The sequence below is a fragment of the Rhinichthys klamathensis genome, unplaced genomic scaffold (assembly GCF_029890125.1).
Source record: "Rhinichthys klamathensis goyatoka isolate OS25496 unplaced genomic scaffold, OSU_Roscu_1.1 h1tg000236l_1, whole genome shotgun sequence".
NCBI classification, from domain to species: domain Eukaryota; kingdom Metazoa; phylum Chordata; class Actinopteri; order Cypriniformes; family Leuciscidae; genus Rhinichthys; species Rhinichthys klamathensis.
The window spans coordinates 120964-148826 of NW_026606759.1; the positions used below are offsets into that span (position 1 = coordinate 120964).

The 27863-nt window shown below is 38.1% G+C and overlaps 1 protein-coding gene across 1 annotated transcript; it reads left to right on the forward strand.

Annotated features, from left to right (window-relative positions):
* Window positions 1-27863, forward strand: ddx4 (DEAD (Asp-Glu-Ala-Asp) box polypeptide 4). Its single transcript, XM_056265575.1, has 25 exons — window positions 1-91; window positions 496-555; window positions 5890-5920; window positions 7684-7731; window positions 7987-8019; window positions 11027-11074; window positions 11724-11777; window positions 14887-14913; window positions 14994-15068; window positions 15323-15361; window positions 15446-15472; window positions 15550-15612; window positions 15827-15874; window positions 15975-16010; window positions 16552-16596; window positions 16861-17003; window positions 17786-17938; window positions 18058-18212; window positions 18714-18843; window positions 18933-19099; window positions 23733-23878; window positions 25405-25504; window positions 25671-25941; window positions 26933-27040; window positions 27282-27863. The coding sequence occupies exons 2-25, from the start codon at window positions 532-534 to the stop codon at window positions 27363-27365; spliced, it is 2055 nt and encodes a 684-aa protein (XP_056121550.1). The 5' UTR covers window positions 1-91; window positions 496-531; the 3' UTR covers window positions 27366-27863.

Genomic DNA, 27863 nt, shown 5'->3' on the forward strand with positions numbered 1-27863 from the left:
CGCCCACAAGTACATGCGTCACTTCTGCCCGGTCTCTCGCGAGCGCCCTGACTGTCTCCAGCCGCACGTGCCATCAGCTCTTCGGATAAATGTATGCTGTTTTAACTTTACAAACTACGCTAAAATGATCTAAGTCTTAAAAAAATTGTATCAACACGAATTTAAGAGAAAGTTGAGTCGTTAGAGTCAAAGTGAAGCGTTAATTGACGAGATGCTAGTTTCTGCCGCGGTTCAATTAACTTCAGTCATTTTGATTAGCGTGTCTATGTTTAATTATTAGTATTTAAATCAACGTTTATCACGGTGATAACAAATTTAAAACATATAGACTGCAGCTTTTGTTAGATATCAGCGTTTTACAGTTGTTGTCGTTGAAAGAGAAACTCTAATGACCGGCTTTGAATTTTAATAACGTTAGGCCTAACTCAAAATGTTAGCCTAGGTTATTGATTCCTAAAGTAGGACATGGTGTTCACATTTTACTTTCTGTCACAGATCTGAATCGTCCCCTCTCAGCCGAAGCTGCTCAACATGGATGACTGGGAGGAAGATCAGGTAAAGTCCACCACACTCTTCCTCGCCAGACCGAGATGAGTGCAAAGCCACGTGCTCTCCTCTAACGTGCTTGTTACAGTTACTTCAGTAGCATTGCGAACATTAGCCATTGTTCTTTCATATTTGGCATACTAAATGTATATATTGTTACTGCGTGAGCTGATTGCATTTTAAGTTTTGGCAGTACGTTTTACATTTACGTATTTGGCTGCACTTTTATCCATAGTGACGTGCACTGCCATTTTAGATGTCTGAAATTACTCCTAGTTATTGATAAAAGAAATATATGTTCAGATATCTGAAATATAAAAAAGTAACATGTTAATTCTTGATATCTGTAAATGTATTTCAACATTTTGACAGTAACAGTTAAGTTCTTGATATCAGGATTTTATATTTGTACTAGAAACTATGTAATTATTGATAAAAATGACTATTTATAGTAGTAAGAATTGTATTTCTGATATGTGAAATTGTAATTTCAGTATGTTTGAAATCATTTCTTGATATCAACAATTGAATTTGAATGGCAACCTATGGTGACATTTAACTAGTGAAAATACAATTACAGATATCAAGAATGATAGTTTTTACTAGTTGAAATTCAATTGATATCAATAATTCGTATTTCTGTGAGTGATGTCATTGTTGATATCAAGAATTAAAATTTTTACTAGTGGGAATGTAATTACTGATATAAAAAAAAGCCACTGTTACAAGTAGAAATCTAATTCTTAAAATTTAGAATTAGCATTTTTAACTAGTGAAAATTGAATTGTTGAAATCGCATTTATATCCTGGGAATGAATAAAAGTAAAAACAGCTTTCCACAAAGTTATACTCTAAAACTTGATAAGCACTACAAGTACACCCTATGACGGGACTAGTGCTCTCTTGACATTTCAACTTAAAGGGATAGTTCACCCAAAAATGAAATTTAGCCCATGATTTACTCACCTTCAAGTTATCCTAGGTGTATGACATTCTTCTTTCAGACAAATACAATCGGTGTTATATTATAAAATGCCCTGGCTCTTCCAAGCTCTATAATAACAGTCAATTACCGTTTCTGTTTTGAAGTCCATTAAAAAAAAAAAAGCATCTCTCCATGATTAAAGTGCTCCACACGACTCCAGGTGGTTAATAAAGGCCTTCTGAAGTGAAGCCATGTGTTCATGTAAGATAAATAAACATATTTAAACCTTTATCGGCTAAAATAATGAGCTTCCGGCAGACGGCCTACGCCACAAGAGTAACTTGTGACGTAGATGTGTGACTAGCGTAAGTTTAGACGCCTCTCACTGTTCAAGCAAACAGGGCTGGGACACAAACTCAAGCTCCTCCCACATTTCTCTTTAAAAATTCTCGTTTTAGACTCTTAATTCGTGACTGGTGTTTTGTTTTGCTCTTTACGTCAGCGTCGGGTCAGGGATTACTCTTCCACCGTAAATCGATGAACACATTGCTTCACTTCAGAAGGCCTTTAACCCCCTGGAGCCGTGTGGAGCACTTTAATCATGGATAGATGCACTTTTATCATGGACAGATGCACTTTTATCAAGAATAGATGCACTTTTATCAAGAATAGATGCACTTTTATCATGGACAGATGCACTTTTATGATGGAAAGATGCACTTTTATGATGGATAGATGCACTTTTATCAAGAATAGATGCACTTTAATCATGGATAGATGCACTTTTATCAAGAATAGATGCACTTTAATCATGGATAGATGCACTTTTATGATGGATAGATGCACTTTTATCAAGAATAGATGCACTTTTATCATGGACAGATGCACTTTTATGATGGAAAGATGCACTTTTATGATGGACAGATGCACTTTAATGATGAGTAGATGCACTTTTATCATGGGTAGATGCACTTTTATCATGGGTAGATGCACTTTATCATGGGTAGATGCACTTTTATCATGAATAGATGCACTTTATCATGGGTAGATGCACTTTTATCATGGGTAGATGCACTTTTATCATGGGTAGATGCACTTTTATCATGGGTAGATGCACTTTTATCATGGACAGATCCACTTTTATCATGAATAGATGCACTTTTATCATGAATAGATGCACTTTTATCATGGACAGATCCACTTTTATCATGAATAGATGCACTTTTATCATGGGTAGATGCACTTTTATCATGGATAGATGCACTTTTATCATGGGTAGATGCACTTTTATCATGGACAGATCCACTTTTATCATGAATAGATGCACTTTTATCATGAATAGATGCACTTTTATCATGGGTAGATGCACTTTTATCATGGACAGATCCACTTTTATCATGAATAGATGCACTTTTATCATGAATAGATGCACTTTTATCATGGGTAGATGCACTTTTATCATGGACAGATCCACTTTTATCATGAATAGATGCACTTTTATCATGAATAGATGCACTTTTATCATGGGTAGATGCACTTTTATCATGAATAGATGCACTTTATCATGGGTAGATGCACTTTTATCATGAATAGATGCACTTTTATCATGGGTAGATGCACTTTTATCATGGACAGATGCACTTTATCATGGGTAGATGCACTTTTATCATGGACAGATGCACTTTTATCATGAATAGATGCACTTTTATCATGAATAGATGCACTTTTATCATGAATAGATGCACTTTATCATGGGTAGATGCACTTTTATCATGAATAGATGCACTTTTATCATGAATAGATGCACTTTTATCATGGACAGATCCACTTTATCATGGGTAGATGCACTTTTATCATGGATAGATGCACTTTTATCATGAATAGATGCACTTTTATCATGGGTAGATGCACTTTTATCATGAATAGATGCACTTTTATCATGAATAGATGCACTTTTATCATGAATAGATGCACTTTATCATGGGTAGATGCACTTTTATCATGAATAGATGCACTTTTATCATGAATAGATGCACTTTTATCATGGACAGATCCACTTTTATCATGAATAGATGCACTTTTATCATGGGTAGATGCACTTTTATCATGGATAGATGCACTTTTATCATGGGTAGATGCACTTTTATCATGGACAGATCCACTTTTATCATGAATAGATGCACTTTTATCATGAATAGATGCACTTTTATCATGGGTAGATGCACTTTTATCATGGACAGATCCACTTTTATCATGAATAGATGCACTTTTATCATGAATAGATGCACTTTTATCATGGGTAGATGCACTTTTATCATGGACAGATCCACTTTTATCATGAATAGATGCACTTTTATCATGAATAGATGCACTTTTATCATGGGTAGATGCACTTTTATCATGAATAGATGCACTTTATCATGGGTAGATGCACTTTTATCATGGACAGATGCACTTTATCATGGGTAGATGCACTTTTATCATGGACAGATGCACTTTTATCATGAATAGATGCACTTTTATCATGAATAGATGCACTTTTATCATGAATAGATGCACTTTATCATGGGTAGATGCACTTTTATCGTGGACAGATGATGGACAGATGCACTTTATGATGGATAGATGCACTTGGATGGACTTCAAAACATAAACGGTCGTACATTCACTGCCATTATAAAGCTTGGAAGAGCCAGGGCATTTTATAATATAACTCCGATTGTATTTTTCTGAAAGAAACTCAGATACACCTAGGATGACTTGAGGGGGAGTAAATCATGGGGTAAATTTAATTTTTGGGTGAACTATCCCTTTTGAGTTATGTCTTTTATAACTTTTTTTAAAAGTTGAAAATTGCTTATTTTGATGAGTTAAAGCCATGTAAAAACATATTGTCATAACTAGGGCTGCAACTAACGATTATTTTGATAATCGATTAATCGGATAAAAAAATCAATTAGATTTTTTGTTTATTATGACTAAATAAAACCCGGTTACACTTTATTTTAAGGTGTCCTTGTTATAGTGTAATTATATATTTAAGTACAGAGTAATATTAAGTAACTACATGTACTTACTATAGGAATAGGGTATGATTAGTTTGATGGTTAGTTGCATGTAATTATGCATAATTTACTGTTATTACCACAGTAAGTACATGTAACATATGTAACAAGGACACCGTAAAATAAAATGTTATCTAAAACCCTAAATTAGGATATTTATGTGTAAAAGTGTACTTTAAAAAGTGCAAAAGCCACACATTGAGTTTTACAAATATCAATATTTGCATTGTTTTTAATGATAATTGCTGATGGCAAGTTGACAACCATGATTAATGTAAAAAAAAAAAACATTTATATCCAACATTGTTTTAGCACAATTTTTGTTAAAACAAATTTACAGACATGTTGTTCAGATGTGAAGATATAAACTAAAAACATCTCAAATATATAATTAATTTAATTATTTAAAATTAATTGAATTAAGGTTAATTTGTGAAAATAAATATAGAAAGACTGAAAACAAGCGTGTGAACAGAGCCGCAGTAGATCGCGTTTGAAAAACAATTAAAGCTTAATAGTAGGCTAGACAAATGCTATAATAAGAGAACGTAATGGAGGTACGCAGCAAGTTAACAGGCTTGATTAAAAAGACAGGAAAAATGATGCATTAGTGCACAAACATTCGCTGAAAACCACTGAGTACAGTGACTAAAAAACAATAATTTACTGCTGCTGTTATTAACTGCCTTTATATTTAGTGCTTCGCTTTGTAAAGACCGTTTTAATTTAATATTTCTGCGGTAGCACTATTTTAATCCATCACTTATTTTAGGAGTGAACTGATTGCGCAACCTGATGCTCGAGACGCAAAATACAGACATCCCAAGTCTCCCGGAAGTTCTGGAAGTCACCCGCATATTGATAGCGGCGGCTCCCTGATCCTCGCAAATTAGTTCAAACTCCCGGGATTTGAGCACGCAAGCAAGAGCGCGCATGCGAGACAGAAGAGACTGTGCTCCAAACCGTGTAGCACGAGCGCGCGGCAGAGCAACGGAGGGAGAGAGACCTTGCGTGTGTGCGTGCCTCATGAAGCGCGTGTAAGACAGAGAGCATCCTGATTGGCCCGTTTCAACCAATCACCAGTAAACGCTCCCCGTGACGTAAGCAGACCAACTAATCGATAATGACATTCGTTGACAACGATTTTCATAATCGATTATTATCGATTTTATCGATTAGTTGTTGCAGCCCTAGTCATATTTTATTGATCATATTTTTTGCAGTCCAGTCTGAGCTATAGTAAATAACTGTACAGGTTTCCTGCTTTTAACTCACTCAAACCCAATAGAACATCATGAGCTGGGAATGGTTAATGTAGGTAAGTTGTTAATGTTATTTTTTGTCCTTCTACAGAGCCCTGTTGTGTCCTCAAAATCAGGATTTGGTAGGTGTTTTTTTTTTTTTTAACATTCTGTGCAGTTTCATATTGTGCAGTAAATGTTTAGTATGTAAGTGTTACAATATAAAGGGCATAAAGCCCCCACCTCCACTCACTCGAACCTGCTCAGAGGTCCACTCAGTATCAGAATGGTCATGCGTTTTATGTATCGCTCTCTACAACGTCCAACACAACTGTAATTAAGGAGACTAGCCCTTTGCTTGACTTATCAAACAGCTAATAATGTGATGCTAATGTTACATAATCCATGTTTCCGCCATTACACGATTTTCATATCAACAGAAAAAAATACCGGGATATCCTGGCTTCTCTTGAAACTCCCTTGCTTCAGAGCAGTCATAGTTAATGATATGCTAAAGCCCGCCTGCACGTTGATCTGATTGGTTACAAGGTAGTGTGTGACATCAGAAACACCAGCGATTTCAAACCGTGTTGTTGAGACTGTCTTTGGTTCACTGCAGTTTAAGGAGAAAATACTCAGCAATGCTGTCGACTTATGCTTTAAGACAAACCATGTGTAAATTCATTTTAAAAAGACCACATAGACATGTAAACAACATTAAAAAGCCCCTAGAGGGACAGAGGTAAGTTGTTAATGAAACAGGTTTGTAAAACCCAACCACAGTTTCACAAAATCCTGGGGGAAACACACGTGACGGTATCAAATTTTCCTATCACATGGTAGCCTATATGGTATCACAAATACAATTAGGTTAGAATAAAGTGTTGTCATCCCAACAGGTTTAATAACTTATTGTTTTCTTACAATAAAAATAACCCTGAACATTTTAATAAAATGGTGCAGAAAAAATGTATAAAGCAAACAAATGTTTCAAACAGTTCAAAGTGCTAAAGAACAATAGCTTACACTTAACATAGTCTCATCAGTTAAGGTTAGTTAATGCATTACGTGAGCTAACATTAACAACGAGCAACAGCTACATTTGTTACGTTAGTTATTAATGCCAATTAAAACAACTGTTCATTGTTAGTTCATGTTAGCTCAAGTCCATTTCATTTTAGCGGATAACATTTTTGATTTTAATGTATTAGTATAATGTTGAAATTAACAAACTTAAGATTAAACAAATACAATGTATTAAATATTTTTTATTGTTACTTCATGTTAACTAATGTAATTAACTAATGTTAACTGAAACGCAATTAAAAATCAGACATTTTCAGTCAAACCGTATTCAATATATGGTGTTTTAGATAAGAATGTGATAGTTAAATATTACTATATGAAAATAAACGGCCTATTAAGTGAACACCACAGCACCGTAAGCAAGTCGTGTTCTGGCGGAGAGTGACCTCTGACCTGTGATGTGCATTACAGTGCTTTCAAAAATATTCAGAAAATTCTCCCCATTTTCCAAATGCATGTAATAGATCTTATTGTGAAAGATTCATCTGTACATGTATGCTTCAGGGTTTTTTTCTTACTTGTAATTTTGAATCAATGTTATAACTTCAGACTTCTCTCTGGTGACCTTTGCAAGACTCGTTCTCAAAGCCAATAAGCAACTGATGCATAAACCAAGAGCCCGCCCTAAAAAAAAAATCACAACTTTTTCGATAATGTTATAATGAGCTCAATTAAATGCTTTTTAAAAACTTTTTAAGCTCTAAAACTTACAGGATGTTTTAATGGTGCGCAAACACCTGTCAAAAGATCAAGGCAAATTTGATTTTGTGTCCTTTAAATGTGCTCTTAAACGTCATGTACTTCCCCTCTTCACTTGCAGGCCTGGGCTCCAGCAGTACTGATGGAGGGTTCAAGAGCTTCTATACAGGTGGACTATCTCATGAGCCTCATTTTCTACATAAAATCATTTGTATTAATACTCAAGTGTAAATGATCGTGTGCAGGAGTGATTGCCAGAAGTTACTTTAGCATAGCTTTGAGTTTTCACAGCTCTAGACTAGTGGATGGCAACTTCTTTTTTATATATATGCTCATTAACCACGCTCTGTACACACACCACAGCAGCTCAATCACTCAGAGCATTGGCAGACATGTTTATTGTGTTCATGCTTTTTATTTGTAGGAAGTGCAGGAAATGAGAAGACAAACAATGAAGGTTTGTTTTCCTTTTTCCCTCTGATAAGATAAGGCTGTATGTATGAATCCGCTCTAGAATCTCGAAAGAAGTTATTGCAGGACTCCAGACCACACCTAAATGCCACACACATGCTACAATTTTAGGAATCTAGTCTACAGCCGGGGAAAGTCTTAATATGATCATCTAAGTGCACGTGTTTCCTGCAGGCAGCGTGAGCCGTGGTGCCCAATTCATGATTATTGAGACAAACACGTTACTGACAGGATCAAAAACAAGCAGCCAGCCAGACAAAGCAAGCATCCTACATTTGGGTCTCACACATTAATGATCTGAGAAATTAAAGCAGTTATTTTCCCCATATTCATAACATGTATGATGCAAATAATAATAATAATTTATTAATGCTAATAGTAAATTATTAAATATTCGAATCAAATATTTGTTGTTTGAGATCAAATATTTGTTTGAGATCTAACTAATTCTGAAATCAAACAAGCAGAAATATTTTTAAAAACCGTATTTAATTATACAGTGCATACAAAGTGTTCAGAAAATTCACCCTATTTTCCAAATGCATGTAATGGATCTTATTGTGAAAGATTCATCCTTACATATACGCTTCAGTTTTTTTTTTCTTGTTTTAACCTCTTAACCTGCAAGGGCCCGCCGCCATTTGCCATTGCATGTTTAAAACAATAATATCTTAGTAAAAACCTAAAGTAATATTGCCAAACTATATATCATTTGAAAGCTTAAAATCTCTAGTTTTCATATTTGGTGGCTGTTATCTAAAATAAATTACAGAGGAGCAGTAATTTATCAATTTGCAAAAATAATATTTCATATTCATTAGGAGTATTTAGGCCTTTATTTTGAAATAACAATAAACACGAAAAATCATGAGATTGGTAGAAACCTCAGTTTGTTTTCATGCCATGAGTTCAAAAGATAACACCAATTTCATTTTATGAGAAAAAAAGGTCTGAAAATGTTTTAAATATAAAGAAAAATGTATGGATTCTCGATTTCTGATTGGCTGCGAGCTATAACGCTATAACGTAGTCTTTTTATGCATTTATTAGAGGTTGAATTCAAATCAAATACTGCCAAACCACCCATACTACTTCTGAATAGGATGTCTACTTCATAAATTGTATGAAAATTATGGAAATACATGGTTCAGATCACTCAAAACATATATGAAAATGGAGGCGCCCTTATATGGGCAGTAATGGAGTCTAGTGAAAAAGTTGGGTACTGCGCCCAAATAAAATCTTACTGAAAGCTAATTTTTTTAGATATCAACCTAAAATTTGGAATACAACTTGTTCAGATTCTTGTCTTTAATTTTCTTGCAGTTTTAGAGTAAAATATATTTTGTAATATATATATTTTATATAAAATATTAATAATTATATTTTTACATTACACCATTTCATAAACTCAAACTTATATAACTTTTTTTCTGTTTCATTTATCATTTCTAGACTTCTACAATAATCTGGAAAATGTCTTCTTTAAAACAAGACCAGCCATAGGTCTATATTCCAAAGCATTCCTGAATTACAACCATTTAAGTTTGGATAGTGATTTTTATGTCTATGCAAAAAAAAGGGGGGTGCCAGTTAACAGGTTAATCAATGTTTTAACTTCAGACTTCTCTCTGGTGACGTTTGCAAGACTTGTTCAATCCTTTAGTTCGGGTTAAACCCGCCCTTTTCAAGCTCATGCTCTTCTGCTTCCATTTGGGAGTGCAACGTCCTACATTTATTTTTCAATAATTTTATACTTGAATGCACATCAAAATACAGAATAAATGTTGCTACATCTGTTGCAAATGCACTACATCTGAGTAGGGGTGGGGGAAAAAATCGATTCTTAGATGCATCGCGATGCGGATGTGGACGATTCTGAATCGATTCACAATTGTCAAAAATCGATTTTCAAAAAAAAAAAAAAAAAATTTAGATATATATTTATAATAACGTAATATTGACGGAACGCGAAAGACGGAACTCTGAAGCGCGGAAGTGCAGTGGCCGGACCGTCTGTGGCGTGCACATAACAGACGCATGCGCGGACGCGATGGCTGAGCGCCAAATCCAAACACCCTCCTCGTTAAAAGCTGACGTGTGGAAATATTTTGGCTTCTGAAGTTGAAGGGGGAAAGGAGCTGGACAAGAGCCACACTAGTTGTAAGCTTTGTAGAGTAAAACTAAAATATTTCGGAAACAAGACACATATGAGAAGCCATATGACACGTTTCCAGCCAGAGGAGGAAAAACACTCGGCTGTAACGTTACCGGTCGTTGTTATATTATTAATTTACTACAAATATGCTGCTGCTAGTTCAGACACACATGTATTTTCCTGTTGGTTCTTTGCAATGTTAATAAAACATATTGTACGTTAATTCTTTATGGGTCATTACTTTCTACTTTTAAAGCAAAGTATTTATAGTCTCACACACACAAAAAAAAGATTCTGATAATCGATTTAGCATCGAATCGCAGCCCTCTGAATCGTAATCGAATCGTGAGGTGCCTAGAGATTCCCACCCCTACATCTGAGTATCGCAGAAAAGCGCTAAATCTGGATGTGTAAAACTTGTTGCGTCATAGCCGAAAACCCTTGAAGCTCTTTGGCAGTGATTACAGCCTCGACGGAGTACTGGGTTAAGCGTCTGAGCACTTGTGTCGGGGGTATTTTAGTGAAGAAGCAAAAAAAAAAAAGTTTGAATACTTTCTGAATGCACTGTAGATGCAGATACAATCAGTATCGCTAGAGTGAAGGCATCGAGTTAGATCTAAATTGTACTAGGCTGTTCTAAACAACCATATTGACCAAGCAACTCTGAGATTTGAACCTTTTGGATCCCATTTCCTTTTGCCAATTTTTTTGGTCTGGAGCCCTGTGTTTTTACAAACATATTAGAAGCAATAACTTGTGTAATTATCATCTGGAATCATGATGCTTGAAAGGATTCAGATCAGAGCCCGTCTAAGGTGAGCCGTTGTGTTTGTAGATAGTGACTCGTGGAGGTCGACTGCTGGCGACGGGTTCAGAGGCAGAGGTGAGGATCTGAACTTGTACTAAGTAATCATTTGAACTACTTGTACAGGAAATGTTTTCCCCCAGCAATGAATGTTAAAAGCTCTAGTCACAGAACAAATAATTAAGTTTGATTTATTGTAATTGTAATTTTGTGGAACATGATTCCATTTCCCAGGAAAAAAAACTATTTGAGGTGGACATATTTTATATATATATATTAGAACAAAATGTATGCAGGGTTGAGGAGTGACTAGTTACGTGTAATGAAATTATTAAATTACAAACTTAATGTAATTGTATTTAGTTGTATTACTGAGGCAAAATGTGTAATTCAATTAGTTAGAATCAAATTAAAAGGAAATTGCTTTACATTGATAAAGTAATCCAAACCACATTTATAATGGGTAACTTATAACAGTAAGCAATTACATTTCCAAAGTAACCTTCCTAACACTGATTGTATGTGAGATTCAACACATTCTTTCTGTTGTGACTCTGGAATTTCTTTGAATTGCCATGAATTTAATTCCACTTCAAAACTACATCTTTTAAAATACCTGACCTTTTTTTTTTTTTTTTTTTAAAGAACTATAGATTCAGTTACATGTGCTGAGTTTAAATCTGGAGTTGTGTGACTGCTGTAACCGTTGCTTATCTGGTGTTTTTAGGAGGCAGGGGAGGATCCCGAGGAGGGAGAGGAGGCTTCAGGAACACCTTTAAAGGTTTGTCATTTCCTGTTTAAAAGTAGTTTCCCGTGGAGACGCTTGAGAAAGCAGTCAGTTGCGTTCTAGACGCTGGGACGAGTCTCTGGCAAAACTCAAGTGTTTTACACACACCAGATCAGAGAGAAGATCGAAAGCACTCGTTAGAGGCACGAAACATCTTTTAGCGATAGTGCCTATTACCAACACAGTCCGATCTGAAGTTAATACATCGTTCGACCGGACGTAACTGTTTTATAAATATAGGTTATGTGTGTTTGCGCACGTGATGTGATATGATATTCCTGGAGGAAGCAGCGTAATACACACATGACGACAGGAGGGACGGCGGTGTGTAAATCGAGTTACTCTCCCGCTTCTGCTGGTTTTACTGAGATCTTATCCCGTGCGAATTGGCCATTAATATTACAGACTAGGGCTGCAACTAACGATTATTTTGATAATCGATTAATCGGACGATTATTTTTCTGATTAATCGGGTAAAATTTTCAATTTGATTTTGTTTATTATAACTAAATAAAACCCTAAATCAGGGTTGTGGCGAGCAGGACGAGGCCGAGGGACGTGAGAGATGCGAGACCGGTGCGTCTCACAGGTGTGGTTCATCATCATCATCACTCACGCCACCGGCCTCGCGCCGCTCTCTCACGTCCCTCGGCCTCGTCCTGCTCGCCACAAGCGTATTAATGTGTAAAAGTGTACTTTAAAAAGTGCAAAAGTCACACATTGAGTTTTACTAATATCAATATTTGCTTTGTTTTTAATGATAATTGCTGATGGCAAGTTGACAACCATGATTAATTTAAAATTAATTAAATGATATCCAACATGTTTTAACACAATTTTTGTTAAAACAAATTTACACAGACATGTTGTTCAGATGTGAAGATATAAACTAAAAACATCTCAAATATATAATGAATTTATTTATAATTAATTGAATTATAAGAATAATTGATCAAATAAATATAGAAAGACTGTAAACAAGCGTGTGAACGTAGAGCCGCAGTAGATCGGAATGGTACGCAGCAAGCTAACAGGCTTGATTAAAAGGACAGGAAAAATGATGCATTAGTGCACAAGCATTCGCTGAAAACCACTGAGTACAGTGACTAAAAAAGTCTTTTACTGCTGCTGTTATTAACTGCCTTTAATTTAGTGCTTCACTTTGTAAACACCGTTTTAATTTAACCTATTTCTGCGGTAGCACTATTTTAATCCATCACTTATGTTGCGAGCGAACTGATTGCGCAACCTGATGCTCGAGACAAAATACAGACATCCCAAGTCTCGCACAAGTTCCGGGAGTCTCCCGCATATTGATAGCGGCTCCCTGATGCCCGCAAATTAGTTCAAACTCCCGGAATCGAGAGCGCGCAAGCAAGAGCGCGCATGCCAGACAGAAGAGACTGCTCCAAACAGACTGTAAAAAAGATCTCGGTCTCTGCGCGCACGGCAGATCGGCGAAGGGAGAGAGACCTTGCGTGTGCCTCATGAAGCGCAGCGCATGTAAGACGGAGAGCATCATGATTGGCCTGTTTCAACCAATCACCAGTAAACGCTCCCCGTGACGTAAGCAGACCAACTAATCGATAATTAGGGCTGTAGCGATACACTAATCTCACGATACGATACGATACACGATATTCGGCTGACGATACGATATATATCACGATATTCAGCCAACGATACGATTCGATATAATTCGATACACTTACATCATTTTCTGAAAGATTTAAAGGGGACAGAGTGATTTTGGTGACATCTTGTGAGTCTTCCATTTACTTGGATTGAATTAATTGAACTGAAAACTGAAAACATCATTTACACAATATATGTCTCTGACTGGGCAGAGAGTACAGCTTGCAAATGCTGGACAAAATGAATCAAATATGTGTAGAGAAAATTAGTTCTATTTATTGAAAGACAACAGTGCAAACTGTAGCTTATAAGCCTTTGTTAATTGCAATACTGCACTTTATTTACTTTTCAATGGAGAGTTAAAAGGTGCAGCAAGTGGCCTGTTGTGAACAGTTTCTTTGCACTGCCTTTTCTTTGACAGCTTTTTTAGCTTGACACTGAACATGTGACGTGCTTCAGTTGTGCGCGAGGTCAAGCCGTCGCACGTCAGGGAAACTCTCTCCGCGCTGGCCAGGGAGGCTTTGACGTGTGCTCTTGCCTGAGTGTACAGCCTGGGAATGCAAACCTTGATGAGGTGTTCGCGGGTTGGAATAGGATAGCGGGGCTCCATCGCGTTCACCATGCGCCTAAAGCCGGCGTTTTCCACCACCGAATACGATTTTTTTTACATTTTTTTTTTTTTTACTAAGCCTATTTAAAATCGTATTTGATTGCAGAGCGCCGCAGCGCATTCACGCAGCACTACCTCGCTCTCGCTCTCTCTCTCTCTCTCTCTCTCTCTCTCACACACACACACACACACTCATCCGTACCTCGCGCACTTTCTCACTCACGGAACACCGCTGCACAAATCTGTCCAACACAGCGCTGTCAATTTCGGAGACCCAGCTTTAAAAAAAGCTACTAGCCAGCATGCAAGGAGCCTAGCCAACAAGGAGAGCTAAGTTGTTGTTTGAATACAGCTGGATTTTCGTCAATATCGATGCACGCGTGCAGCTGGCCACTAGCGGCTGGCTGACCAAATCACTCTTCATGCAACGCGAACGGGTTTAACACGGGGGATTTGAATGGGACTTATGTATCGATACTCGCGGCCTAAAAATCGATACTTTCTTGGGAGAAAAAATATCGATTTATATCGCAGAATCGATAAAATCGCTCAGCCCTATCGATAATGACATTCGTTGACAACTATTGTAATAATCGATTAAATCGATTAGTAGTTTCAGCCCTATCACAGACGTCCTGTGGTAAAATTACATCACTCCCTCTACCCTTGTAAAGCTAATCCCTTCCGGATAGGGCTTTAGACAGACGGCAGTCACCGGCATGCACAGCAGTCTCGCTGAATAAGTTGTCTGGTGGCTTGAGCATCTACAGACACTTGGAGGCAATATTTAAAGCTGTGTGTAAAAATGTGAGAATGTTTTACATTAAATGCTCCGATTTTTTTCTCTTTTTTTTTCAGAAATCGATGAAAATGGCAACGACGAGGGTAATATTTCTCTTTCGAATAAGACATGTTTAATGAGTCTAGTGTTTCGTTGTGTCCTGGAGCCCATCTGTGTGTTGCAGGGTGGAAAGGAGGCGAGAGCCGAGGAAGAGGCCGCGGTGGCTTCCGTGGGGGGTCTCGAGGTGGTTTCCGTGACGGTGGGTTGTTGGAATAAATTCATTTTAATTGTAATTTATGTGAGAAAATGGCCAAAAGAGATGCCTTGAAATATGCACAGCTATGCAGGAAGTTGGTTGCCTGGGGCAATGGTGAATCTGACCACAAAATACTTACTTTGACCAATCACAGTTGAGTTGACCAATCACAGTTGAGTTGACCAATCACAGTTGAGTTGACCAATCACAGTTGAGTTGTGTAATGCGTAAGTTAATTTTAATGTGTCATTCTTAAGGTGGTAATGAAGAGACCGAAAGAAGAGGCTTTGGGAAAGGTGATATTTTAATATTCATCTGTGAATGAATGCATGTACAAATGTATGTATGAGAATTTTTACATAATGCTCTTTATCTTCCAGATGGTGATGAAAATGGCAACGACGGAGGTAATATTTCTTTCTTTTGAATAACAGACCTGATGTTATGCCTCGTGTGTTTCATGGAGCCCATCTGTGTGTTGCAGGGTGGAGAGGAGGTGAGAGCCGAGGAAGAGGCCGTGGTGGCTTCCGTGGGGGGTTTAGTGATGGTTAGTTTTTGGAAGAAATTAATTTGAATTGTAGTTATGAGAGAAGATAGCTGTGCTAGTTTCATGTCTACCTCCTGCCATGTTGGAAGTTGATTGCCTGGGGCAATGGTAAATCTTACAGTTGTTAGTATACATGTGTTTGACCGCAGCTGCCTTTGACCAGTCACAGTCAAATAGTGTAATTTAATTGTAATATTTATCTCTTGCTCTTAAGGTGGCGATGAAGAGACGGGGAAAAGAGGCTTTGGAGGTGGAAGAGGAGGTGATGTTAAATTCATCTGTTTTTAAGTGGTGCTTGAGTGATTTTATCAAGTGGTTCTTCTGTGCTTTAACTGAGTTCTCTCTTCAATGGCTCGGTTTAGGTTTCAGAGGCCAGAATGAGGAAGTGTTCTCCAAGGGTAATTACTGCATTTATAGTAACTAGTAGGGCTGCACGGTATTGAAGAAAAATTTGATTAACTATATTCAGTATGCGACCCGATCATGCTTGAAGTGTATAAAATTAACTCATATAATTTTAAATATATTTTAAAGATAATTTAACCTACATGTTTCACGTTCTTTGTGACAAGAAAACATCCCTACAACGTTTTACTGTAGCATAAGAAGTGTTATTTAAACATCAGTGTAAAGCACGGGGTTAGGGGTTCAGGAAGGCCTACATTAGCTTTATTAAACAGAAACTGATTAATGTAAAAATGAAACACTGCTTAGTCTTTACTGTATGAATTAAATATATACTGATTCTTATTAAAGCTACAAAAATTATTCTGCCAAGAGCTGTGAGTAATTTTCTGTCTTTTGTTCATGACCACAGTTATTGCAAGCAGTTGAGAGATGCATATCCGATATACACATTTGCAATATTTCGATATATTGTGCAGCCCTAGTAACCAGTAGCTACTATAACTTGCTGGTTTTCTTGCTCTGATTCCCCAGTCTCAACATCAGACAACACAGATCAAGAAGCTGGTGAAAATGCAGGTGGGTCATATTTACCTTCAGAGCAAGACAAAGCTTTTCTTTCGCTGTATGGAATTAGATTTTTTCCAAATCTGGAAAAGTATGTGGGAAAAAATTTCAGATTTGGGTTTTCTTTAAATGATACAACGAGAGTTTTTCATGGTGCAGCCAAAGTTTTTGGAAATGGTATGAACATTTTGAAATGGGCTGTGTAGGATCTCAAGTAATTGCTGCAGCCTCGTTTCATATCCAAATTGAGTAACGTCCCGTTTGTCTGTGTTGCAGGACCCAAGGTGGTCTATGTGCCGCCGCCCCCTCCAGAAGAGGAGAGCTCCATATTTGCACAATTTGCCACAGGCCTTAATTTTGATAAATATGACGATATTCCCGTGGAAGTGAGCGGCAGCAATACTCCAAAAGCCATTATGGTAAGTTATAAAGATATATTTTGCAATCCATTTTAACTTTGAAAAAGATGATTGTATCAGTGCAGTGTGGATGTGCCACACCCATCGTGTTGTGACGCCCATTCACGACCACTCTCCCATGGACATGTGGGATTAAATTTGTGCTCATAAAATGTGATCATGAGGATAACGTAACGCTTGGTATTTTAATGACATGGTTTAACATGAATATGGCAGGAGCTCTTTTCAGTCCCTGCTTTCTCTTCCTCCTGAATTTCTTTTCCCCCCTTTTGTATTTGCTTTAACAGTGTGATAAAGACATGTACTCTGCATTTGTGGTCAGTTCTTTTCTCCCGATCTAGTTTACAATATATCCCTTTAATAATTTGCACTTTTTATAGGCTTGCTGTTGCAGCAGCTTGCAATCAATAAATATTACACATTTATGCTAAATGATTGCTTGTGAACAACTGTTAATGAATTGACCGTGGTTAAATTGGTTGATAATTATACTGCTTGTTACAGCATTTCAATTCTAAATGATTTCTAAGGATCTGCTATACCGCACCCTCTGATCTACTAGAACGGCTTACTATTGAACTGTGTCGTAACCTGAACACCACTAGATGGAGCCTGCATGTTAATGAGTGATCTGACAACTCTGTAGATCAGATTTTACAAGACACTGAAAGAAAGTCTTCATTGTGTATACGATTGTGTCCACAAGAGCTGTTTTGTGTACATGGCATGTTCAAAAGCTTTGAAAATAGGCCAAAATAACTCTCTCTCACTCTCACACACAGACCTTTGACGAAGCAGGACTTTGTGAATCACTGAGCAAGAATGTAAGGAAGTCTGGATATGTGAAGCCTACTCCTGTCCAGAAATATGGGATCCCCATTATCTCAGCTGGACGGGATCTAATGGCTTGTGCCCAGACCGGATCAGGAAAAACGGCAAGAACCACTCTCTAGCATGCTGTTCTTATTTAATGATTGTCTTTCCTGTCAGTGTTTTCAGAAGATCACTGGCTACACATGTTTCAGTCCAGCTGACGGTCTGTGTCGTCCCCCAGGCGGCGTTCCTGCTGCCCATCCTGCAGCAGTTCATGACTGATGGAGTGGCGGCCAGCAAGTTCAGCGAGGTGCAGGAGCCCGAGGCCATCATCGTGGCTCCCACCAGAGAGCTCATCAACCAGATCTATCTGGAGGCTAGGAAGTTCGCATTTGGGTACACACTTTACCATTCTCAGCCATATAAATTGGGTAGTTTGTTCATTTATAGTAGTTGGAACTAACACTTTTTTTCTTTCAATCGATTAATCTTTTTATCTCTCTATTTAATCAAATCTAATGCGTTTCTCTCCCCCCCCTTATCAATAAGTAATAACCAATATTTTACCAATAATTAATGTGTGTGAACTTTTACCTAATTATATTTATCGGAAAAGATAAGGTTTATGCAGTGCAGGCCTAATTAGAAAAGTTGGAGATGTGGACATGAATCCCCGTAAAATAACTAATACTAGCTGACGACTACAGTACAGTTTGCACAGTGAGGCTGGGTATTGATACAGATTTCATGAGTTGATTCTGATTTACAAGTGCTTATTAGCATAGTCCACACTTGGGCTCGCATGAAGTCGCTCATTCATTCTATATTGCTTGTAGTCCCCAAGTTGAAAACTACTGCAATTTAATATCCTGAAGTAATTGTTCTTGAATCTTTTAGGACCTGTGTGCGCCCTGTGGTGGTTTATGGCGGTATAAATACTGGATATACTATTCGAGAGGTGTTGAAGGGCTGCAATGTTTTGTGTGGGACCCCTGGAAGATTGCTTGACATCATTGGGCGTGGAAAGGTAGTTTTCTCTCTAATATACCATGCATTTAATAACTGACTGTATATGTTGTGTGGCTCTAATTATTGTGTTTGACTTGTTCCCGTCAGGTTAGCCTGAGTAAGCTACGGTATTTGGTTCTGGATGAAGCAGACCGGATGCTGGACATGGGCTTCGAGCCAGATATGCGAAAGCTAGTGGGATCTCCAGGAATCCCTCCAAAAGAGGAACGGCAAACCCTCATGTTCAGTGCCACCTTCCCTGAAGAGATCCAAAGGTCTGACTCTGACACACTTTAAAAGAGCTCTTCCAGAACCTAGTTGTTCCAAACCTTTATAACTCCTTCCGTGGAACATAAAAACATGCTTTAAACGAGGGGTTCGCAGCTCTGCAGGAAATTGGGCTTGAGTTCAGCTCCAACCTTGATCAAACACAGATGAACAAGCTAATCAAGGTATCCAGGATTGCTGGAAAGATATAGGCAGGGCAGTTTAATCAAGGTTGGAGCTGAACTATGCAGGAAAGTTTACACTGAGGGTTGAGAATCCCTGGATTTCTAATACATTTACAGGGCTTAAAGTATTCCGGCACCGTGCCGGATGTCCGGCGTGCGGCCGTAAGGAAAAAATTATTATTTTCGCATGCGATTCATTTTTGTCCAGCTAACGTGTTAAAATATTTAAGCAATTAACGCAGCATCCGTTCTTTCTGTCATCCTTTAGCTAGGGTTATGATCACGCTCTTATTCACGCAAATGTTTTAAACCACTCATGCGCGACAAGACAAAAGAGATCGCGCTGTCAGTGAATGTCCTCCTGACACACACACACACGAGACACACACACGAGACGCACGCCAGTATAGAGTTCTTTCGCGCTTGAACGAACAACAACACACACATTTATGCCAAAATGTCAGTTTTGTCGAGTTTCCTCACAAGAACAGTCTTAAATGAGTTAAATACAATCTTAAATGGAAGTAAGTAAATAGTAGTGAGAGAATGAGATGCGTGAGATCCTTTCACCAGCGGCAGATCTTAAAGTGTCAGGAGCCATTAATTCTGTCTGTCAGTAAAGTTAACCTAAAGAACAGAGGGAACAGAGAAAATTACTCACTGCCCTCGACTAAAGAACGCTTGTAGCTTTGATAAGGATGAATCTATATTTCATTTAAAATTTATGCAGTGCGGACTGTTTTATAACCTTATTCAATTTCTGTATGGTACAGGTAAATATGACATTTATTATGTGTTTAAGTGAGGATTGTTTTAAGTTCACTTAAATTAAAGGTTTTTATATTTTTTGAAGCCTAATTTGGGGGAAAATCATTTTCATCGAGACATCAGTAGATATAATATTAGTTATACTGGCTTTCATTTATAAAAAGACGGCATTAAGATAAAGCTGTAATACTTGAAAATAAATTGTGCCATTGAAGTTCATCCCCCCTCCCAAAAAAAAGGTTCAGGCTCAGGAATTTTTTTTCACTTTAACCCCTGCATTTATTTCATGCATGGATTGCTTTGACGCTATCTGTGAACCCTGGCTAACATTATGGCCGTATCAAACTAGTGCCAAATGCAAGTAAAAATCGGCGTTGGAATGGTTTTACTCGCCAGTTGGCTGGTAACTTTTTATTATTTATTTATTTATTTTTAATGAATTTTGACAATAGTTTTGGAAATGTGAAACAGCTTAGTAAGATGATCAAATCGCAACCGTTGTGGTGTAATTATGTAAATGTATAGTAGTGCTGCATAGGGCTGGGCGATATGACCAAAATCTCATATCACGATAGAAGTCATCTCATATCCCGATAACGATATATATCACGATATACTGTAAAACTTCAAATAATAGCCCGGGCTTTTATTTTCCCAAATCGCCGAACTGCACCGGCTTGTATTTGAGGCAGGCGTCTGAGACAGGCCTTTCATTTAGTGTAGGCCTAGAGATAACGAAGATTAACGGATTTGTTAAACACATTTATAAATAAAACGTAATCTAAGAATTAGCCTAGGCTACTTTATTATGTCTAAAGGGGGTCGCTCACCGGACGAGAAGCGCGCGCGCCGTGTCTATAGCAACTCGAGGTATCGCACACACACCGGACGCGCGCTGTCAGTTTATGGCCAGCAAATTGTTATGTTTAAGGACATTATGGAATTAAGATCATGTCTGTACTATGTTATGATGGTACTGTACAATTAAATACAATCGTTGCTTAGTCTGCAGTCTGAACACTTTACCTCAGAGCGTCCGTTAACTGAATGAATTGGGAATATCACCTGAAAATCCGATAATAACAGCATCAATTTGAATTCAACCAGCTGATTTCTGTAAATGAATGTACAACTAAATGTATGTTGCAGCACAGGGTGAAGTCTGTATATACATAACGATAATTGTACATTTAATATAACCATAGCTTTTAGATTATTGGCAGAATTAAAAAAAAAAAAAACGATGTGACAGCCATGGGCTGAACAATACATTACTGGTAATATCCATCGAGCCTATGAACTTGTTGCCCGAAACACATCAACAAGAAAGAATGAAGGCTATACCCTGTAAAACGATCTCCTTCTCTCTCCGGCCTCCGCTAACTCTGCTTGCGCTAACAACTCCGCCCAGATGCGCGCAATCTGCACCACAGAACTGGTTTAAACAGACGATCTGACGGGTTTTAGAAGATTAAATACAAACCGAAACTAAAAAACAGACCAGGCCTCTATTTGAGACTGGCGTTTATTTATCCAAACCACCCTAAAATGGTCAATACAACAAATAGAAAGTTAACCAAACCATCTAGCCCCTCGTTTAGGAACGAGCTCCTCGGTTTGTTCTGGCTGGTTCTTCTCCTGCTCGGAAACACCCGGTTCTGTCACCCCTTCATTCATGCTGTTATTCACGTTCCTGCCTGCATCCCCATGGTGGCGTGAAAGATTGCAGTCATCCAAATTTTTGCCGTAAACAATGTTTTTTTGCGACACCACGATATAAACGATATGGCATAATATGAAACGATAGGCTTTTTATATCGTCCATCCGATATATATCGTCATATCGCACAGCCCTAGTGCTGCATGTTTCAGTGTATAGCCAAAGAACAGCATTGTTAATTTTCAGATGCGCCAATTATCTTTGGAAATATGTAATGTCCAATGGCGCCACCAGGGGGTGGCCGTGGCCACCCCTGGCCGACTCCTGGCCACCCCGATGGCCAGAATAAATTTTAGTAGCATCAGTTATGCATTTCATAAATAAGTCAAACATATTCTTTAGTAAAAGAAGACGGGGCATTATGTGTCGTGACGTGCTTTTTAAGTGCCAATGGTTACAGTATAGCTACTGTTACAGCAGCTTTTTGACGTGTCTTTGCCACGTTTTGACCAGCAGGGATGCAAACAGCGCGCTTTTCGGCGCCTCTCGCTTTTTTCACGTCAGTTTGGGTGACAAAGTCATCTGAAGTCATTCCATAGCTTAATGTGAGGGACAGAAGTCTATTTACATCATTAAAGTATACGGAAACTCCTTTTCCCTCCTCTGTGGCTGTCAATCATTCTCCATTCATATTCAAACAGCGCGCGCGCCTCTTGGATGCAGGGTAAAACTCTCTCCAATATGATATATTCACATTATAATGCATGATCTGTAGATAAAAGGCTGTAGATTTGCATAAAAATACTTTATTTTGTTGGAGTTTGTTGTTGTTTTTAAAGGACTCACTACCGTGTGCTTGCTAGATCATCACACACACATCACAAGGCCTATGAATCGGCATCAAACGCACAATAACTGGAATATAAAACTGAAACAAAGGAACAAATCGCACTAGGATTATTTTGTGCGCTCGACATTTCTTCGCTTTGTGACGTGAACTTTTAAATACGCACTTATGCAGCGCAGCGCTGCACACATAGTCACCACGTTGCTTTGAGCACATCATTCTGCACCCGCGATGCGCATACACGCTGTGTGCGCTCTGTTTTTCATGTTATCATCGGTTTGCGCACTGAAATATTATTAAAAGCCAATATATTTAGTTATACCTAGCCTGCTCAATACATTTAAAATAAGCATAATTTAATTGTATATTATTTCTTTGTAGTGTAGGCTATATATGCACTTCTGAATTCTTGACATAATAAAAAATTGTGAAATGTATGATTGCCTGATTGAATTTTATAAGAGGACTAATAGTAATTTGTTTTTATTAACATATTTAGATTTTATAAAATTACTGTGCAGATTTTTTCAAGAATTACTTTTTGCTGCTGATTTATGCACTCATTAAGTTTATTAAAAATTCATAGTACATTTATGTAATATTTAAAGGTGTTAACTGTAATCTTACACTGCAAAATAATAACTTAAAAAGGATTAAATTCATCACAATTATGTAAGTATCTGAAAATTTGCCGCGGGGCGAGGGCCCTTATATATATCATATATATAATTATAATATATATATCATTATATATAATATATATTAATAGGGCCCTACTAATATCATTAGTAAGCTAACGTATAACACAATAACCCAAAGTATATCAGTCGGAGTTTCCTTAAGTCTTTCTGATAGTTTTCTACAGGCCGGTTTACTACAACAGTAGAATAAAATTCTGAAATTATGGTTTATAGTTTTGGTGTGCCACCCCAAGATTTTAAGTGGCCCCATCTGGCCACCCCTATGAGAAATTTCTGGAGGCGCCACTGGTAATGTCAACAAAAGCGTTAAAATCTCTGTGGTTTTCAGCCTAAATAGAACCTTTAATGTTTGAAAGAAAAGACATAAGGACAACCATAAATGTTAGTATTGTAGTTTTACTGTTCTGTGAAATAAAACATCATGCTAATAGTGGCTTCAGCAGGACTGATGTACTGTATGCATCATGTATCGCATGACAGGTTGGCAGCAGAGTTTCTGAAAGTGGACTACCTCTTCCTCGCTGTCGGTGTGGTGGGCGGAGCCTGCAGTGATGTGGAGCAGACCATCATTCAGGTGGACCAGTTCTCCAAGAGGGAGCAGCTGCTGGAACTGCTCAAAACTACAGGTGTGTGTTCACATCAGAACGTGTTGGATTATAATTTACCTTGAGGACTTGTTGAATTTCCCATTGCAATGTATGAAAGCACAAAGATGATGCTTGTAAAAGAGTCAGTCAAAATCCATCTGTTCCTCACTAAGCTCTCAGGAGGATATGCAAGTTCACAGAAAGCCTTCCCTCTGCTGCTCCTGTCTGTCGTTCTCCATCCAGCGTCTTCAAACACTGTTCGTTACGGCACAACCGCCTCGAAGGCTGCATTTACACTGCGTAAATCTCAGATTTGTCAACGTGCTTAAAGCTGCAGTCCGGCATTTTTCCTCTTTGTCGCCATCTCTGTTCGAAATCTGCAATTGCAGTCATTCGTGGAATTATCAACTTTACGTGGGTTGTAGTTCAACACCCTCGACACGGCACAGCGCGGATGAACACAGTGTTTGAGGAGAGTGTGAGGCTGTCAGTCGCCGCCGGTGTGGATACTGGCATTCAGAATCACAGATTATTCTTTTTGGAAGTATGACCAACATAAGAATTTTCACCGGGAAATGTCATCTGAGCTAGTAAGAAACATCCACTTTTGTTCTGGTTCTGACATTGCAGTAAATCGCGCTGATTAAATCTAACAATTGCTTATAAGTTATCATTTCACGCAAAACCGTGCAAAGTAGCTATACTATGTTCTCTAATTGTTAATGTTAACAACGTCAGCAAGCATTGCGTGACTACATGTAATGTCCTTCCGATATTATCCTTGTTTTCGCATGGGCCGGTTGCAGTCTCTTTTTTTCTGTAGCCACTCCGAAGTCCGAACGAAGTCTTTTGCATGTAACAGCGGGTGAGTCTCTAGTTGTCACTGATGATGATCGTCGTTTGAACCTTTCTGGATCCGCCATCAAATTGATAAGTTTAATTATATCAAGTGCTGTGAGAAAAGGCTATAAATCTCTACCTCCAACATCCTCACACGCAATATAGCTTATACTAGCCGAGACTCCTTCTTTATGTGTACAGATGTGACGTAATGACGCAAAGACATGCTCGAATCTCCCGCGGAAATCCACCAGTACCACTAAAATTAAAAACATTATTACAAGCTTACCGTTTTGCATCGAGCTAAGGCAAGCAGATAGTTTTGAACACTGGCTGGTTATGTATTTTATCAAATATGTATTTTGGATAATTTTTAACCCCAAAAAAGCTACGGACAGCAGCTTTAAGATAAAATAATTCTATCCAATATCTGTTATTTATACCTTAATCTTCCTCTTGAACTAGAGTGATTCCATTGGTGATCGCTAGGGATGCTAACAATTTATCGATCAATTAATTGTCGATAATTCTAAGCGAAAACTTATCGATCGTTGATTAAGTCATCATTTGAACTTGTATCCCAAAACTGATGTTGAATCGACATTAATAACAGATGTTTGTCTCGTGTTTTTGTGTTTTTTTATGCATAAAATAATCTGGGTAACTTTTTCACAGTCAAGACATTAAATTATCAATTTTATGGCATTTTGTGTTTGCAATTACAGGGACTGATCGCACAATGGTCTTTGTTGAAACCAAAAGAAGTGCTGATTTCATAGCAACGTTTCTCTGTCAGGAGAAGATCAATACTACAAGCATCCACGGGTACCGTTCCTCCACTCTTCTCTCTCCTCCCACAATAACCTGCTCTTCATGACTCTGTGTTGAAAGTAGCTTTGTAACCCCTGAACCGCTATTCGTGATGGTAATCAGTCATTGCTGCATGGTATTGCGATTCGCCTCTAATGGAGCACTTTTCTCCTGTGATCAGTGACCGGGAGCAGCGGGAGCGAGAGAAAGCTCTCAGTGACTTCCGCACAGGCCAGTGTCCGGTGCTGGTGGCCACGTCTGTCGCTGCCAGAGGCCTGGACATCGAGCATGTGCAGCATGTGGTGAACTTCGACCTGCCCAGCAGCATCGATGAATACGTCCACCGCATTGGAAGAACCGGACGCTGTGGGAACACTGGTCGGGCCGTGTCCTTTTTTAACCCAGAGTCAGACACTCCAGTAGCTCGCTCTCTGGTCAAAGTCCTTTCAGGGGTTTGTACTTCTCACATTACTTCTCACAGTAGACTGCTTTTTATGAGTCTCGTTACACGATTTGACTGATTTGGACGTTAAGTTTAGGCTTTTAAGGAGGGGTGATCAGGGACGGCCAATCGCTGAAATTTTTGCAGCACAAACAAAATCTCAAATCCTGTACAGTGATGCTCAAATTAAAACTTGACAAAGGCGCGACGTGACAAAAGCTAACAACCCATTATAATCAGCGATGCTGTCTACACTGATGCTCCGATCTGTTTCTGATGTACTTCAAGTGCTCGCGCTACTTCTGACACGAAGAACAAATGAGTTTGCAACGGTTGCTGTCGCATCTGGGGTAGACGTGTTGGTAAAAGTACTTAATACCTGCTAATGACACTAAATAAATCTAATTGTGTGTTTTTTATAAACAAATGATATGCATGTTTTTATAAATATATATACATTAATTGCATTTTATATCTCTTAAATGTTTGCTCACTCATTGTATTTGTGTTTTTACAATGGGGTAATTTTGTTGCTTAAGAGTTTACTCAACACAGGAAAGCTTGATTTCAATCTTTGAAATTGAAAAAGTAAATGGAACAAAATAAAGAAGTTTTTTGGGTAGGTCTAACACTAGTGTTCAGAAATGCTAGACACTAAATGTAGTCTTTTGGTCCTGTATACATTAAATGCATAGCTTTAATTATAAGGAATCAGGATTAACAGCCTATCTTTTGTTGTTCTATCAACATTAATGATAGACGCACATTAGGCTGCTGTCACTTTAAGAGCGAATACGAACACTATTGTTTTTTTTTTTTTTTCAATATAAAAACCCTTGCCACATGCACTGTGCTAGATCAACTGGGTCTGGTCATAGCATTTACATATTGTTGCCTTCAGTTGGTTCGATTGCTTCGTTCTCCTCATTTTTAAGTTGCTTTGGACAAAATGATTGAATGTAAAGACCAGAGTAACGTCCATAAACCTCCATCTCTCGCAGGCTCAACAGACGGTTCCCAAATGGCTGGAGGAAATCGCGTTCAGTGCTCATGGGACAACCGGCTTCAACCCACGGGGAAGAACGTTTGCGTCCACAGACACGCGGAAGGTACGCCGCACACATCCCTATACTTTTTTATTTATTTTATTAATGGCAAGGTATCAAAAATGTAAGTACATCGCAAAAATGTTAATTACATACAACGAAATGATAAAGCAAAGCATCACACAAATGGGTTATAGCCTGTATATATACGCACAAAACAGAACAGAAAACTTTAATGAACAAAATAAATAGTTGAAACAAGTTTCTTGTTCCTGAGCTTCTGCTGATGTGTGTGTGTGTGTAGGGCGGATCCTTCAAGGCCGATGAGCCGGCGCCCGCAGCATCAAACCCAGCGTCCGCCGCAGCCGACGACGAGGAATGGGAATAACTGCTCCTACACCATGTTCTATTATGTAGATTAACTTTTATTTTTGAGTTTATTCATTTCTCCGACATGTTTGTTAAGTTGAGTGATTAAGGTAGCATTACAGTAAAGCTGTTGCATTTAAAGAGTCACATTCTTGAAGCTGTAGGTTTGACCTCCAGGCCAGAGCACTAATCAGGACATGATGCCTTTTAGCTGTTTGGATTGATGATTTTCCTTTGTATCACTTGTTTTGACTGGAGCACGACTGGATTAGTGGATTTGTTTTAAGTTGTCACATTTTAACACTTTGCTAAGAGTATTGAGTTTTGTATGTCTTTCCCTGAAGCTCATTCCTACAGTTGTATCTTACCAATCAGTTCTGTTGTTAAATGTGACAGTTTGCAGGTTGTTTTTCTTGACGTTTTCGTCTTAAAGCCAATGTATACAACAAGTAAAGAAACTTGTTTTGCCAATGTACCTTGCCGGATAAAGGTAAATAAAGTGATTGTTTACCGCACA